Genomic DNA, 18,296 nt, shown 5'->3' with positions numbered 1-18,296 from the left:
GCTTGGGCCCTTGCACCCACACAGGAGACCTGCATGGAGCTCCTGGCTCTTGCCTTTGGTCTAGTCCAGCCCTGGAACTTGTGGCCATTTGCAGAGTGAACCAAAGGCTGTAAGGCCCCTGTCTTTCTTTCTCTTGAAATGTAACTATGTCTTTCAATAGCAAAAACAAATCTTTTTTAAAAAAAATTGGTTGAAAAGTTTGTAGCAAGGAGCATATTTTTCTGGCAATGAATCCATTTAGTATAAACGCCGGCGCTATTATGATCTAGGCTTAAATTCAGTAATGGATGCATGAGATGTGATTGGATTGACTATCCAAACAACAAGTTTATAATCTAATGGCTTTTCCATGAATGCATACATCTTTCAGTTACTCAGATGAGGAATGTTAAGGTTATACTTCACACTTTTCTCTCTTTAACCTCTGGATTTCCTATCAAGTTGACTCCAAACTCTTGGCTGCAACTATCATAGATTTAATTCTGGGCTTCTCTTTGCAAACAGAAATTAAGTTAATGCCCTCAAGATTGTAGCAACCAACCTCCACACTAGTGTTTTTCATGTAGATGAAAAGCATATCTATCCATGTAACTTGGCAAATTAATTGAGCTTACCTGTTTTACTGGTCTCTTGAGAGAATAAACACATATTAATGGCAATGCCAAGGGCATAATGGGAATGTAGTGCATGTTGGACCAGCAATTTCCATGTAGAAAATTGTTAAGATGAAGACAAGATGCTGGGGGCTGTATGACTACTCTTTAGGAAGGACTTTGTGGGACAGGTGGGGCAGCTGAGACACTTCATCTGATGCCTACATCCGATGTTGCAGTGCCCGGGTTCCAGTTAGGATCCATGCCCATCTAGCTTTCTGCCTACGCCCACCGGAAAAACAGCAGGTGATGACCCAAGTACTTGGCTCTCTGCAGTCCATGTGGGAGACCTGGGTTGAGATCTGGATTCCAGGCTTTGGTCTGACACAATCTTAGCTATTCCAGGCATTTGGGGCGTGAACCAGTGAATGGAAGCAGTCCTGTCTCTTGCTTTCTTTCTCTGCCTTTCAAGCTAATAAATTAATAAATAATTTTTAAAGGAAGGACTTTGTAATATACATAGTCCTCTTTATAAACTAAAGAACTAGGGCCCGGCGGCGTGGCCTTGCGGCTAAAGTCCTCACCTTGAATGCCCCGGGATCCCATATGGGCGCCGGTTCTAATCCCGGCAGCTACACTTCCCATCCAGCTCCCTGCTTGTGGCCTGGGAAAGCAGTTGAGGACGGCCCAATGCATTGGGACCCTGCACCCGCGTGGGAGACCTGGAAGAGGTTCCAGGTTCCCGGCATCGGATCGGCGCGCATCGGCCCGTTGCGGCTCACTTGGGGAGTGAATCATCGGACGGAAGATCTTCCTCTCTGTCTCTCCTCTGTATATATCTGGCTGTAATAAAATGAATAAATCTTTAAAAAAAAAAAAAAAAACCCTAAAGAACTAGTGAGATAATCCCAGTAAGTTATGTGACACGATTAGTTTGATATACTTTATTGGTAAATAAAATCTTGTACTTACCATTCAATAGATCCTTGTTTAAATTTTCTCTGCTTATAGAGAGAATGTACTGCAAGAAAAATTAAGTAAACAGTGTTTTTGGATTATAGACAACTATAATTCTAAGTTAATTTGTAATAAAAAATGGTTAACTATTTAGCAGAAGGTTGTAAGCTTAGGTTTTAACCATTTTACTAAAAGGCTTTTTTCAGGAAGAAATACTTTAGCAAAATATGTATAATAAAATTCGTAAGTTTTAATTTGTTATTTTTCAAGTTTGATACCATAAAAATCAAACTTTTCTCTTGCATCTAAAATATTTTGTCAAGAAAAATGTTATCTTAATTTAATAAGTTATTTTTCATCTTAGGTCTGTAAATCAAGCTGTTGGAAAAATTTCACTAATGACACCATCACTAGAAGAAATGTGTTACTCTCCCAAAAAGAGGCTACTTTGAAGCCCTTCAGTCCAATGATAAAAGTGTGTGTGTGTGTGTGTGTGTGTCTGTGTGCGTGTTGGCTGTGATGGGGTTGAATATGGTCACAAGCACGACAAGCCTTGCTGGGATACGTGCTCATTCCTTCTGACTTTATCGGGTAATTCATGACGACCATCAATCAAACTAGTCAAGTTTGTTGCTCACAGTTAAATTTTTTTTTTACTTTATTTAAAAAACAGAAGGGAAAGATGTAACTATAATACTAGTAGGCACTGTATAATAATAATAAATACATAAATAATAAGTGATTGTCTTTCTACCAATAAAATAATACAATGTAATTATTAATATTTGCTATTTTATAGAAGGACCCATAGGGGTTAAAGTGTGTAGGATAAGTCAAACTACAGTCTTGTAAGTCATGGTGAATCTATTAATCTAATTAGTTAAAACATGTAATTTTCCAAATTATGGACATCACAACATTTTAACTCAGACATACCAATTTTTGAAATATCACTTCACTCAACAGTGGAAGTATTATAATAATAACTAAATAACTTCTTAGTGTAAAAATAATTCAATCAGACCACAGTGGTAATGACCAAGGAGGAGCTTCCTGTCTCCTATAAGTTAGAATGAATGAGGAGGTGCTTTTTGGTTCTGTGTCTCACTGTTTTTTGGTCTTCTATGTCATTAATTGCTGCATTTAATGTAAATTAAACTTCTTATCCAAGGCATGTTAGGACATGTTCACCTTATGAAGGTTTGTTTAAGTAGGGAATGTCAATTATCAGACCTGGCTGATGTATGTATCATCTGGGAACCATTGACAAATCAGCCCTGTAAGGGAATATTAAGTTGTCCCTGTTCAGTCTGCTACACAGTTGTAGATCAAACGAGAGCCTAACCGACAGTCACTCCCATCAAGTCACTCTGTACAATACCTATTCTACAACATTGATCTTGTAAAGAATATGAATAGACAAGTTAAAGATTGTAGAATGTCCTTTACAATCTGAAAGACAGAAAAAGTGAAATGTAAAATAGGTCAATCTCATTCAGAGATTCCTTGAACAATAGTGTGAGGGCCTTTCTACACTATCCCAGGAAAAAATGTTTATCTCCAATGCCGCTCATGGAGAATGCTTCCTCCTGGGAGGAATGCAGCTTCTCTATTTGGAGGACAGGTGGCTGGGAGTCTCAGCTGTTGAGCCCTGACATGCTATGTATGTTTGAGGAGATTTTTAACAGTTTCCAGAACAACTTGAAGGGGACCCTGGAAACAGCAAGCAAGGCAGGAAGGACCTGGGAATCACACAGGAGAAAGGGCTAGGGAACCAACTGATGAAGGACTGAGATCAAAAGAGGGCTCAGAAAGGATTTGGGAGGTCAAGTCTTACATGTCAGAGATTCTGAATTGTTTGTGTACCTCACTAAGTGACTGTTCTGTCACCTGAAAGTCTTCAGAAAGTGCCAGCATCTTCTGCATGTTGTTTCTGAGATGACTTTGAACCTCCATAAGCTGTGGAACTGGAAAGTTCAAAGCAATCTTATATGGATTTTATAAGGCACAAAGGACTCCATGTTTGATTGAAAAGGGCAATTCATGATGCAAAAACTATAATTTAGGGGTATATTTAGCATTAACTTGATTGTTAAGAATTGAGGCACAGCAGTAACGATGTGGAAAGCATAATTTCCTTTTCCTTAAAATGTATTGAAAGGACCCAGAGTGGGTACTCCTATTAGCACTCATGAAAATCTCACACACAGACAGACAGGCAGACAGACAGAATGCAGTGTAGAATCCCTCGTTCCCCTTTTCTGGCTTTTCTGATATGGAGTCATTCTTTGCTTTTTGCTTATTGGCTCCATATCTGACCTTCTCCAGCAATCCCATGTTAATACAAGAGGATGGTGATGGCTACCACTACTGTGATTCTGATTACTTCGAGTCTCTGTATTTAAACAAAGATAAAAAGGTAACCAAACAGTACTGCCCAGGTTTCCTGTAGCATGCTTGGCAGGCAACTTCCCTATGAGAAATATACTTTCTGCTTTATTTCTTCCTGAATATTACTCTCATATGAGTCATGCAGCCTGTTTCCTGTTAAGACAGTTGGAGCAGTGATTCATGTTTGCTGTGATGCTCAGGTGCCTTTACACATCATTTTCCAGTAACACAGACTCAGCACATTAATTTCTTAGAAATTTGATGTTCCCCCAACTTCCTTCCATATCTTGATCCCCAAATTACAGAATAGTCCACAACTGATTGGAAGAGTTGCTACAGAACCCTCAAAATTTGGTCTGTTTGCCCAAAATGCAACTAGCCAATCGCTGACACTGGGTTGGTATTGATTGCTAAGTGCAGAGCAGGGAGTCTGGCCTCCAGAACGCAATTCCTCAACTTCCAGAGGGGTTACAGGCAGTACAATCTTGTGGTTCAAGGTTGGGGATGAGCAGCATATAATCAGCTCTTGTGTGTGCTGCTGGTTGGTCCACAGTGCATGTGGCCTTCCTTTGATTGGTCATTGAGGAGGTCAGCATGTTTTCTTGGCAATGGCAAAGGTAGTTACCCATCTCCTGGGTTTGAGAGAAGACTGGGTATTACTTTGCTCTCTGCCCATGAGTTTCTACCAAGCTGTCAGAATAGAGATTAACACTGAGAAGTTAACTAGGGGGAGCAATTTGAATCCTTATGATTTAGGATCTGGGCTGTGGCATTACCTTACATCACTCTCTCAACTTCATGGGTGGATCTTTACTAGAGGAACTACAAGTTAAGGAAAAGTTACTGAGTCCTGATAGCCTGCATCTAAGGCATTAGGGGTAAAGGCTCTGCTTCACAGATTTGATTAGGACAATTCTACTTCACTGTCAATATTTAAGCCAATTGGCTGTCTGAAATCTTACTTCCTCTATGAAGTCTTCTCTGAATGAAATCTCTTCCTTTTCTGAGTCAGTATTTTTTAGCCGATCTCTCCTGAGATCAACTGAGAGCTTTCCACAACGAACTTGATCCCTACTATCCAGACCAGTTTGCAAACTTCTCTGTGAGCTCAGGAGCTTTGAGTGAAACATTTTGTATTCACAGATTGTATTTTACTTGAATGTGCAAATGTTACCAGTCTTTTAAGGGGAGACATTTGTCTTTTTTGAAGCACCCAGCTTAAATTGGGCCAATTCAGTAACCTGAAATTTCTCTCAGAAAGAATGGCTTAGCATCTGTAATCAGTTTAGCATCCGTAACGCTAACATAAGAAAGTTACTTGTTGAGTTTCAAAAATCATGGTCTATCTCTGGTATTGGGCTGCTGACTGTTGCTTTCATAGCATTAACACTCAATTAATAGGCTTTTCTGTTAGAGTTAAGTGAGTGCCAACTTGCAGGTGCAGCTGCAGCAGTTGTGTGTGTTCGCCTTAGATGTGAGAAGTTATTCGCAGAGTGTTCCTGGGTCACTACATTCTTGGTCAATCACTTGAGACTACATCAACATCAGAGGACTCAAAAACCCAAACGAGACGCTATGTTTACTTGATGTGTGAGTTTGTTATTCAATGGTAACTGCACACTAGGTAATAACTCACAAGGTGTGTTTGTGTGGGCTTGCTTGTGGTTCTTGTGCCTTTGAGCATTCTTTCAACTCCTATCTCTTGGCCTGTCTGTTGTGAGCTGGTTTAGCACTGTTACTATTTTTTAAAAGTCATTGAAAAGGGGCTCGGCAGCGTGGCCTAGTGGCTAAGGTCCTTGCCTTGATCCCATATGGCCGCTGGTTCTAATCCCGGCAGCTCCACTTCCTCTCTATCCCTCCTCCTCTCAGTATATCTGACTTTGTAATAAAAATAAAATAAGTCTTAAAAAACAAAAAATAAAAAAAAAAAATAATAAATTAAAAAAAAAAAAAAAGTCATTGAAAAGAACATTTTGATCCTATCCCCACCCCCAAAGCCCTTACTTATTGGAATGTCTTACATTTAAGTCCTATTTATCACCCCAAGATCAACAATGAGCTTGCACCCACAAACACATACATTTTATTTCTTGCTTTCCAAAGTGTGTGGTCCTAAGACCAGCAGGCTAGAAACCACATGGGAAATTTGTTAAGAGATGTAAAACCTCAGTCTGTACCCCAACCCTGCAGAGGCAGACTGCATTTTAGCAGGATTCCAGGGAGTCTGAGAAATACTGTTGATCTACCCAGGGTGGGAACTCGGGAGTACAGGAACCTCACTGGGCTCTGTTCTAAACAACATGAGGCACTGTTGGATACAGAGAAGACCAGTAGGAGTATTTTTCTTATTAATGGATGTTTGACACATTCATTCTCCCTCAAGGAAACAAACTCAGAAGGTTTAATTAGATAAAAGCATATGTTTTACCCAGCTCTGAACATTGTTAGGTGAAAGATAAGAAACTGCAAAACAATATAACTTTTGTTCATAAACTCTATCTCATCATTTCTCATTTGCTATATTAGCAATCATGAAGTTGTGAAAGCATTTCAAAACAATTCTATAAATTATAAGCATTTGGAGCAAATGGGTTGTAGGAAGCCAACAACACCTCAAACCCTGTAGTGTTGTGTTTGTACATTACACTTGACAACAAATAACCTGCTTGACCTTTTTGATCTCATTGAAGAGGAGATAAAGGGAAAGGGTATCTTAAGCAACCAGGCAGCAAGAGCAAAACATAGAGGCAAGAAATGGCCAAATAGGAGAATAACAGCCAGTTTTTCCTGACTATCCTGGGCCCTATTTTGAGTACCTCTTACGAATTAACTTGCTACCTAGTGTAAATGTTCCTGGGGTCTAGCATGAAGCAGACAATGTCAGAAACAGAACTATACAGAAAGAGGTACTTTCAAATAAGCAGCACATTATCAGCATTAGGTCAGTAATAATCCATGCACAACCAACCATCTCCAGAATAAATCTACCTGTGACTTTGTCCCATAGGGAATTGCAGATTTTTTTCCAGAAAGAGAGTGAATCATTCTTGCTCTCATGGGAACACCTTGGGATACAATCTGAAAGAAAACCAGAGATGTTGATTTCAATTACTATAACATGACGTCATACAAATATAAATACTGATATTAGAATAAGGTTTGCAAATAGTTTCCCAAAACATTTAGAAATCCCAAAAGGCCATCACATTGTTTTTGCATTTTGGATTTAAAGTTTATTTGCTCTAAATCAAATATTACACATTGAAGAAAGTGGTTTATTGCTCAAGAGATCAGTTTTTCTCATGATAGTAAAGTGGCATCATGAAGAATAAAACCTAAGGCTGCTAAAATCTAGTGCCAAGTGTTTTATTTTTAAAGATTTATTTATTTATTTGAAAGAGTCACACGGTGCAGGGGGTTGGGGATAGAAGAGAGAGAGAGAGAGAATTTCCCACCCACTGGTTCATTCCCCAAATGGCCACAATGGCCGGGCTGAGCCATGCTGAAGCCAGGAGCCAAGAGCTTTATCTGGGTCTTCTAATTGGGCTCAGGGTCCAAATACTTGGGCCATCTTCCACTACCTTCCCACTAGCAGGAAGCTAGGTCAGTAGCAGAGCAGGTGGTACTTGAACCAGCATCCAATATGGAGTGCCAGCCTTGCAGGCAACGGCTTTATCCACTTTGCCACAATACCAGCACCAGATTTTTTTTTTTTTTGCCCATGACTGCTCCTATTTGTAATAAGAATGGAGGAATGCACATACAATAAACAGTGAAGAGTTTCACAACAGCCCACATGAGGAAAAATCCATTAAGCCTGCAGCATCTTATCCAAACCTGCAGGGCTTGATGGCTTCAGCTATCAGATTTTAATTATAACTTATAGAGAAGCAGTATTTGTATGTATACTATATATCATATGACACTCAGTACATCTGGAGAACTACTCCATAGCTAAGCAAAATATTTCTACAGCAAAACAAATTCATGCTAAGTCTGAGTTGGTGGGGGACATGAAAACTCTCACATCAGGTGAAATTTTGCTGCCAAACGGGGGATGGAAAGCTCTATATTTTCAAGGCTTTGGGGGAACACAGAATTGTAGATAAGAGTTTATGGACCTCTGTAAACAGATAATCAAAATGGAGTCTATGTGTTTCCTCTTGTCCTGGCATGCCAACAATCACTGTCTGTAGCCAGAGACCTGTCACCCAGTGAGAACTCAGAGGCAAAGTGGTCATCAGAGGAGGCTACAGCGTCTTCTTTCTGTGCTTGGGTTGCCCCAACTCCCAAGTGCTTCATGTAGCAAATGTTGAACAAACTTCAAAAAAAAACCTTTATAGAATGAGTTTTTAATGCAGAAGGGCTTGGTGGTAAATAGCATCAAACCAAGTTGAAATACAGACAATATGACTATTGCAAACCTTCAGGTATTGCTTTGCATAAGGAAAATGTATCAACAGAATACCTGATCTTCCAGGCCAATGGCTTTCAAGGCTTGTCGCCCTCTGTAAGAAAGGGCCAAGTTAATGCTTCTTCCACGTGCAAATTTAGCCACTCGCATATCTAAAACATTGACAGCAAACATGTGTTACACACAACTCTATATCCCAGTGTAAGACAGACATAGTAATAGCACACCTGAGCAATTGGTGCATTCAGAACCAAATTAGAAGATTGTGTTACCATTTCTTAGAAACAGACAATAGCTCCTAAATCTGTGTTGTGAAATACATAAAAATTGTTCACTTTATATAAATAAGTTTTTAAAATTCCATAACAGATAATACTAGTAAATCTGAATTAAATTAAATTTAGCACTTCTTACATTTTTTCTTTTATTAAAAAGCCCTTCCTTATTAAAAAATATTCTAAAGAAATAGAGGTCCAAGAATCAAAGCCGTACCTACATGTCACTACAGACTTACCTTCCCTAGCTTCATAAACATCAACCTGGAAATTTCTCTTTGCAAGGAAGCATGCATTTAATGATCCAACCTAGGAACAAGAACAATTTTTTTCATGTCTTTATCTGATTCTACAATATAGGGAAGTTTAGTGGCAACAAGAATATACATAGCTATATTTACTAACTTCATCTGTCACATTAATCAGTCATTGTTAGAACTCGTTGCAAAAATAGTAAGATTAATTCAAGATTAAATGGTACAGTTTTAGAGAAAACACAAATCATGCATATACCTAACGGAATAATTTGAAAGGAGAACTTTATAGCATTCTCATCCTTATAACTGCTATTCTAGTCAAAAAGTTGGCTGTTGCCAGCCCCAGATCTTCCATCTGCTGGTTCATTCCCCAAGTGGCTGTAATGGCCAGAGGTAGGCCTGCTCTAAGCTAGAAGCTAGGAGTTTCTTCCAGATCTCCCAAGTGGGTGCATGGACCCAAAACCTTGAGCCATCCTTCATTGCTTTTCCCGGGTTATAAGGGGGGAGCTGGCTTGAAAGTGGAGCAGCCAGGAAACAAACTGGTGTCTACATGGGATGCCAGCACTGCAGATGGAGAATTAGCCTGCTACAACAAGCACTGTGCTGGCCCCAACACCCAGTGTTCTGTGTGCATATAAGTTTTAATACTCCTTGCAAAATAACTCTTGGCCGTAAAGGGAAAACAAGTGTAAAAGAAAGGGAACATGCAAGAGGGAGAGAGAGAAAAAGAGAATTATAGAGAAAAGGATTAATTTTGCCTCGAAGAATGTGGTATTTTTTCAAAAATGCCTGGAATAACATATTTTGTTCTACATGATCTTCTGAAATCTGATCTTCCTACTTTCTACCTTTTGGGTGCAGTTGTAATGCAAGAAGAATAAGAACCTGGAGGATGCCATGTAAGAAATGCCTAAAGCCACAAGGGCAGCTCCGATGTGTAACTGGCTTAATCTGAAGGGTTAGGAATTAGGCTGACACTGTCGTCACGGGACTGTAAGTCTATTTCCCATTGTACTTTCTGTAAAAACATGTTTAATTGAGAATAACTGTCAGTGCCATTTTTAGTCGTTTTGCTGTAAAAACAAAATTCTAAGAAGACTAAGACATAAATGGAAACAAAATGTGGTTTGTGAACCACTGGAAGCCCACCACAAACTCTTGGTTACAACACAGCTGGGTTCCTGAGTATAAATAGGGAAGGAGGGTAGTGAGATGAGGGGGAAACCGGGCAACAGCAGACACCTGGGAGAATAAACCCGATTCCACAGTGCCAGGTCTTGAGATTGAGTCTTCCTAGAGATAAGACAGTTTCTGTTCAGGACATGATCGGCAAAGGGATCTATACTTGTTTGAAGTAAACTTCTTATATCACAAAATTATTTGTAAATTTAAAATTACATTAGCAACTTCTCTTTTTCGCTTTTCAATTAAAAAAAATTTAAAGAAAGAAAACAGATTTCATAGATAAAAATCTGAGAAGATAGCCGTACTTTCTCTCCACCAATACCCTCTCCTTCCTTTCTTTTTTGTCCTTTAATTTTTTGCAACAATGTACTTTCAGCTTACTGTATAATCACAGGTTTAATGCACCACCAGCCATGATGTGCAACAAGCAAAGAGCAGAAGGACCGCTGCTCTACAAAAATACAGACACGGGCTAAACCGACAACGAAATAAAAAGATGTCTATTTCCTTCTTATACATTTTTTGCACTATATACATACATATTTTTTGAAGTTTTATTTATTTTACTTCAAAGTCAGAATTACAGAGAGGGATAAGCAGAAACAGAAATTTTCCATCCCCTGACTCATTCCCTAACTGGCCACAATGACCGGAGCTTGACCTACCCAAATGAGGGTGTCAGGAGCTTCTGGGTTTCTCATATCGGTGCAAGGATCCAAGGACTTGATCTGTCCTCTGTTGCTTTCCCTGGAGTGGGATACTAACCCATGTAAGATGCTGGCACACAGGTGACAGACCAGCCCACTACACCTCTGTGCTGGTCCCTGTAGTATATTTTAATTATCACACAGCAGAGAAAATTTATGATATTAACCTGATTATATATAAGAGTTCTTAAGAGATTCCCTAATTACATAATTATGGAATTAACCCAAGTCTGCTTCTGCAATTTTTTCTTCTGTCTCCTTAAACTTCCCTCGTTAAACAACACGTACTTTGACCCTTTGTTAGTCCATTACATTGACACCTTACTTATCAATTAAAAACTTAAATTTTATGTGAATATTTTGAAATACTTCTCATAAGCTCAGCTGATGTATTTTATTAGTTTACCATGTGATCCCATCCAGCAGTGATGGCTCTGAGTGGCAAATGACCATTAGAAAAGCATACCTGAAGTTTACAAATGCTGAGCCTATTATGAAAGGGGATTGTGATTATAAAGTTTAGTGTGTTTTATGTTTCTTTGTGTAATGCACTTGCAATTAATCTGAAATGTCATACTGAACACTCTATCAATGATTTTTTACTTGATGAAGCCCATATAGAACATTCCCTGTGAACAATAAGTGTTTCTTATTTGTCATTTGACTTTTTAAAAGTTGATTTATTCCTCCTGAAATCTGTATTTAGTCACGGACTACAATCTGAGGAATTTGATCTTTGCGAGTCAGCAATTGACAAAGTAGTTAAAATACTGCTTGGGAGGGGAAAGCGCTGTAGCAACATAAGCTAAGCCTCCACCTGAGCGCCTGCATCCAGTATGGTCGTTAGTTCTAGTCCCAGTTGCTCCACTTATGATACAGCTTTCTTATGACAGGGATGACAACAGAGGGTGGCTGCAGTCCCTGGGTCCCTGCACCCATGTGGCAGACCCAGAGGAGGCTCCTGGCTTTGAATCAGCACAGCTCTGGACATTGTGGCCATTTGAGAAATGAACCAGCAGATGGAAGATTCATTCTCTCTCTCTCACTCTCTCTCTCTCTCCCTTTCCTTCTCCCCGTAGCTCTGTTTTTCAAATGGAAATAAAATTTCCAGGTTCAAGTCCTGGCTTTGCTTCAGCTTCCAGTCCCTGCAAATGTGTACCCTGGAAGGCAGTAGGTGAAGGCTCAAGTAGTTGGGTTCCTGCCATTCACACTGGAAGCCTGAATTGTGTTCCCAGCTTCTCACTGGTCTGTCATAGCCCTAACCATTGTGGTAACCTAGTGAGTGAACCAGCGGATGAGGGATCTCTATCTCTCTTTTTTTCTGCCTTGAAAATAATTCAAGTGAGTAAACTTTAAAAAGTAATAATAATCATCATTTAAGTACATCAGTGTAATGAGGGGGCAGATATTTTAGAACAGTGAGTTAAGCTACCACTTGGGATGCTTATTGTTCCTCCTTGTTCCACTTCTGATATGACTTCTTGCTAATGCACATGGGAAACAAATAATGGCTCAGGTACCTGAAAATCCTGCCAACATGCAGGAGACCCAGCGTTGTGGCCCCAGGCTTTGACCTGGCCCAGCCCTGACTGTTACAGTTGTTTGAGGAATGAAGCAGCAGACGGACGATCTTTTTCTCTTTCTCTCTTTTCCTTCTGCTCTTTCTCTTTCTCCCTCAGTATGTGAGTCTGCCTTTCAAGTAAATAAGTCTTTTAAAAATATCAATGTAATGAGAAGAATTATTTTAGCTCTACTTGTAATGAGCACACAAAAATGTCCTTGTGTTTTGCTATGAACGATCATACCAAGTTTGTTTTAATTTAAACATCACCTGAATTTTCTCATCTGTACCACTTGCTCCTGCTCTCTACTAGCCAAGCAGAGGTCTCAATTTCCCTTCTTTCAAAGGTGTGATAAAGTGCCTGTCCCATGCGATTCCACAGACACTCTAGAGGACACTCATTTGCAACTTTTATTTAACTCCTATCTTTCTCCTGAACTCCATCTCTCACTGCTGAACTTGTTCACCTTGGTGACTTGGTCGATATATTTAAAATTCAACATACTCTCATCCTTCTTCCTTCTTTCCCTGCTATTTATGTTTTATAAACATTTTCCTTCTTCTGAATTTCATATTTTGGAAAACAGCAATTTTCCCTCTGATACATCCATCTACAAGAGCTCAAATAATATTTCATGTCCATATTTTCTTAACAGTTTACAGTTAATATGGCACTGAAGTCTACTAGTTGTTCCTCTGGAATCTTTCTCAAAACAGATCTATGCACATCTTTCTGTTTTGTTTTTTCCCCTACTTACCTCTTACCAGGACTACTGCTGCTCCAATCTCTATCTATTGAAGGTAAATGTCACGTTACAGCTAGCTATCCCCGGAAACGGACGTCAGATGACTTGTTCTTGTTTTACTGTTTTTTGATGAATTATATTAACAGCAGAAGCAATTAGTCTTAATATTTTCTGAGTATATAAGACACATGCTATTTATTATAAAATACTGCTATATATTTTCATGCAACTATCTTTTTTTTTTAAGATTTATTTTTTTATTGGAGAGTCAGATATACAGAGAGGAAGATCTTCCATCTGTTGATTCACTCCCGTAGCTGCAATGGCCAGAGCTGAGCTGACCTGAAACCAGGAGCCAGAAGCTTCTTTCAGGTCTCCCACATGGATGCAGGATCCTAAGGCTTTGGGTCACTCTTCATTGCTTCCCTAGGCTACAAGCAGGGAGCTGGAGCACAAGCAGGGCCACTGGGATTAGAACCAGTGCCAATATGGGATCCTGGCACATGCAAGGTGAGGACTTTAACCAGGGTACCCTATGCAACTATCTTTACTAAAACACTCATAGCTTCATCACATTTAATTACCTGAAATGCAACCATATTTAATTTTTCAAGTTATTCTTTTAGCATTATAAACAATTACATGGTGTGCATTCATTTCTTTTGATAAAATTGCAATAATGAGATTACCCATTAAAGGGAAAGTTGAAGTGAAAGGAGCCAAAACTCCAGCAACTATTGAGAGGCATATTCTCTTTTTATCTGCTTAATTAGCTCTTGATTGCTAGGGCAGAGAAAAGTAGGAATCAGAAAGCAGAGAAGGGGGAACGGGGAAGATCTGGAATTATTTGGGAGAGAAATTAGCAGAACTCTGCTTGGCTTTTACCCTTGCTTTCTTGAATAACCACAAAGCGTCTCAAAAAGAGTCAAAGGATTTGTGGTAACATTAATTTCTGAGGGCTTTGTTGTGGGTTTGCATGTAGCCCAGATTTGGCATTTTTGAAGTAGCCTATTGCTACATAGTAAGACTGACGGAAGAAAACTTGTTTGGGGGGAGGAATTGGAATATCAGTAATAACTATGAAATCAATTGAGGAAGGTTCACAGGGTCAGATAAAAGGTATATGCTGATGTTGGACAGATTCAGAATGATTTTTATTGTCATGAAAAATCCATTCTACCTGTGAGGAGAAATTTTCTTAAGAGGCTCTGGGTCTAGGGAGTAGGAAGCAAGAGTAAACAGAGTTACAGTTTCATTTTACCATTAACAAAATAATAACAACAGTAATAAAGGTGAATTGTAATTTTGGTTTTTAATGGTATCTCTGGTTGATACTTGCAAGAAATAAAAAAAAATTCCTTGAACCAAACTTTATCCATATAGACCTCAACCTAAGGTTATGAGACACTTGATGGTTTATTGTGTTGAGGATGTTTATTTTGGGGAAAGTGAAAATTCTGGATGCTATTTATTTCAGTTCTTAGAAAGGATTTGGTTTCAGGGCCAAGCACTCTGGCACAGCCGGAATATCTGCCACTTGGGATGCCAAATCAAATATGTGAGTGCTTAGGCTCAACCTCCTCCACCGCCTATCCAGTTACCTGCTAGTGTGTATGCCGGGAGCCTCCCGCATGGGAGACCGGTGGAACTGCTCCAAGCTTCAACTTGGCCCAGATATGATTGTTGCAGGTATCTGAGGAAGTAAAGCTAAGGGATGGAAATTTTCTCTCTCAATCTCACTCTCCTTTAAATAAAAACTTAAAAATAAAACCAATATCTCTCAATTGCCAAGTTTTCTGGGTCAAACAGAGGAAGAATGTATCACAAAAGACACTGTGTTAGCATTGCTTCTCACCATGAGGGACAGAATTGCTTCAGCAGTACCCTAAAACGTAGTTTCAGGATATATTCTAGAAGAGTGCATTCCTATGACAACAGCAGGAAACAGCTGATCCTGCAATATTTATTAGTGCTTTTATTCAAGGCTGTTGGATTCTGCCAAAAAGTGAGGGCTTAGATAGCTATAGTCATCACTGAGCTAATGCTTTTTGATGCTAATCATTTGCATAATACCTGGGAACACTCAAAATAGTGGTCAACATTTCTCAGTATTTCTGAATAGCAAGGAATCTGAATTTAAGACATGGGTTAAAGGCACCTGTACAGGTTAGACCAGGTAGCCTTTGTTTATTCGAAATTTAAAATATTTAACTTATGGGGGAGAGTGAGGAAAGACTCAGGGAAGAGAGAGGAAGGAAGAGAGAAAGAGAGGGAGAGACACTGAGAACGAGCTCCTATCCATTGGTTCACTTTCCGAATGTCCTCAGTACTTGGGGCTGACCCGGTCATACCACTCGCCCCCCATGTGAGTGACAGGTGTCACTTGAATCAGCACAGCTGCCTCTCAGGGTCTGTGTGGAGTGAAGCTGGAGTCAACCCAGGGTCAGAGCAAGGCGTGCAAGCCAGGAATTAGCTGCTAGCTTAAATGCCCACGCTGTTTTTTACTTCTCGGGTTTATCATTGTTCTTTGAAAGTCCCCACACAAAACAAGGTTATTTGTACAGTAGTTTTTTGAAAGGCAGGTGTTTTCCTGCCTTCTAAGGTGTTAGAATTGGTAAATTATACCTATGGAACTCATTTGGGTCTGAAATGTGATTTGTTTGCCAAATTGTTTTGTAAAGTAATCCTGGAAAGGATTACATTGCTAATGATATTATCTCATGAATGGTTTCAATACAGTGAGTTTTTGAAATATTTAAGTTAACATTATTAAACATCTTTTTTCCATGCTTTGCTTCAATATTTAAACTTTCTCCAATTTATGATTATGGTTAGCTTCTCAGTAAATATTCATGCAGTTATCTCTTGATTTCTCTTAGGTTCAATTCCTGGTTTTTTGGCTCAGGAATATTTTCAAAGAAAGGAAATCAACTGGTCGAACCAGGACCAGATCACCACTACAACAGAAGCAAGAACAAATTCACTAGATACAGTGATCTATCATGAATTAAGGCAAGTTCGTCATATCCTAAGAACTTCTAAAAAAAAAAGATTCTCAACTTTTGCATTTTTTTAAATCCTAGAAACCAGGAGACAGTCTGAATATGTTAGACAATATATTAGGATATTGCCCATGGAGAAGTGAAGAATGAGAACAATGAAAAAAAACCAGCAAGAAGATGTGTAAGACAATAAGTTTTGCCTCTGTGTAATGAATATAACCTTCTTGAACCATCCTATTGAATGAATATTTTTTAAATTTCGTCAATATTTTGACTTTCATCTGTTACGAAGTTTCCTCCACCTCCTCCTTAGAATGCCTACCTTTTGTCCCTATTACCTAAAATAATGTTTACATAGAGCAAGCACTCAGTAAGATTTTGTAGACTATGTGAACTCTCACTTTGTGCAACATTTTGATGGGAAAGAACTGGCCAGAAGCCCAGTATGAAGCAATGACAACGTATGTCATCTACAGTGACCCAGACAGCAGACCCAGAAAGGCAGAAGACAAAACTAGCATGTAGTATATAAACACATTCGTGGCATATAATATACCAATATACATGCAGTCTAGAACTGTGTAAGCCTCTCAACACCCTTTCATCAAGTAAATGAATCAATGGATACATAGGACTTAAAAGCCTGCTAATCTGACCAAAGGGGAGAACAAATTGATCACACTTTTGACTATTTGGAATATTTTTTTTTTTTCTAAAACAGGCCCAACTGAAAGGAGGGAAAAAATTTAGCTTCCTTGAGGCAGTCCCAACATTAAGCAGAATTAGCTTTGCCACTCACACATGAAAGCTAAGGATCAATTCTTTTCACACCTGCTTATACGTTTCTTGTATCTTGCTAGCTGTAGGATAAGGCCCAACATTTTATTCCCAACTGCTCAATCACTTAACAACTAGTGAACATTCCATGGAATTTTACAATAACCTCATCTGTTTTGACCTCTCATATCACTAGACAGCATAAAATGAGTTATTAACCAAAGTGGGACAAATGTTTCAAGGTGACTATTAAGACAAATACCTATTTTGAAAAACACAGCCAATTAGGATGACCAAAGTAAATTTAGCCATCTTCAGTTTTCATTTTCAAGAGCTGTTAGACCAAAATGATGAGAGAAAACAGGACAACTTGCTAGTTAATGTATGTGGAATATCTTTCCTAGAAAAAGAACATATTAACAGCATGTTTCAACTAGATCTATCCCAATATTAGAAATATTTTCACCAGAAAATTAACCAATTGCACAAGTGAAAAACAATAATTATTAGAAATATCATCTATTGAATCTTTCACAGGAATAATAGATCTGAATAAATTCTTACCAGACCACCACCAATGACAGCTACTTTTTTCCTTGGCAAGTCAGAGGAGTCCATAGCCACAGAAGCGTTGGTCACGGCAGTTGTCTCTTCTTCTCGTTGGGGCTGGCTTCTCCACACTCTGGTTTCTCCCAGGCTTAACGTTGCCCAAAGCTCAGCCCACTTGTGACCCAGAAAACAGTCTTTGGTCAGGGCCAATTTTCAGTAATAGCATTTAACTCATTAGTACCCTTAAGTGTGAGCAACTCAGCTTTAACATAGAAGGGACTTCGGTTTGAAAAATCCTGCCAAGTGAAGACACTGTGTTTTGCGTGTAAGATGAAGAGTCTGCACAGCAGCCTAGTGGCTTGGTTCTTCTTTTGCTATAGGATGTGCTCCTAGTTTCGTTTTCATTCATGGTTGGTGGTGAGACTTTCATCCTCTGAAGAATCTTCTCTTACACAGTGAGGTGATAAAGATCAAACAGGAATTCACCCTGAAGGATTCTCACGAATTCTCTAACAGACATATTTGGGTATATTTATGCTCTCTGTCAGCCGACTCTTAATAGTTCCCTGGGCAAGATTTTAAATTGGGTAAACAATTGAACATGCTTTATTTTTTTTTCTGTTTTCTCTTTTTATTTTTCTGTGTGCCAGGAAATTTAGACTCTAATTTGTACATCAACTCTTGGTGAGAAAGTTAACATCATACTTCTATAAACTCATTTCTGGCTTTATTTTTATTTACTGTTCTTTTTCATATGATTTCAAGTGTATGCTATTTGTCATGCATATGTGTGAATTCTGTTTTTTTTTTTCTGGAACATGAAATAAAGTAAGAACATGAATGAAGATGTTTCCTTATCTAAAAGTAAAAGCACAGACAAAA

General features: G+C 38.9%; 1 protein-coding gene across 1 annotated transcript in view; it reads right to left on the bottom strand.

Annotated features, from left to right (window-relative positions):
* The window catches only part of KMO (kynurenine 3-monooxygenase), a 33,141-nt gene extending 15,331 nt beyond the window's left edge, over positions 1 to 17,810 (bottom strand). Inside the window, exons 1-5 of the mRNA XM_012930191.2 lie at positions 17,430 to 17,810; positions 8,870 to 8,939; positions 8,410 to 8,507; positions 6,930 to 7,019; positions 1,566 to 1,614 (exon numbers count right to left, since the gene is read on the bottom strand). Of these exons, the coding sequence (XP_012785645.2) occupies positions 1,566 to 1,614; positions 6,930 to 7,019; positions 8,410 to 8,507; positions 8,870 to 8,939; positions 17,430 to 17,483 (361 nt within the window). The 5' untranslated portion in view covers positions 17,484 to 17,810. The remainder of the gene's footprint in view (positions 1 to 1,565; positions 1,615 to 6,929; positions 7,020 to 8,409; positions 8,508 to 8,869; positions 8,940 to 17,429) is intronic.
* Between the last annotated feature and the right edge of the window lie 486 nt (positions 17,811 to 18,296).

This window comes from Ochotona princeps, chromosome 10, assembly GCF_030435755.1.
Source record: "Ochotona princeps isolate mOchPri1 chromosome 10, mOchPri1.hap1, whole genome shotgun sequence".
NCBI lineage: Eukaryota > Metazoa > Chordata > Mammalia > Lagomorpha > Ochotonidae > Ochotona > Ochotona princeps.
This window is presented reverse-complemented; position numbering and strand designations above follow the sequence as displayed.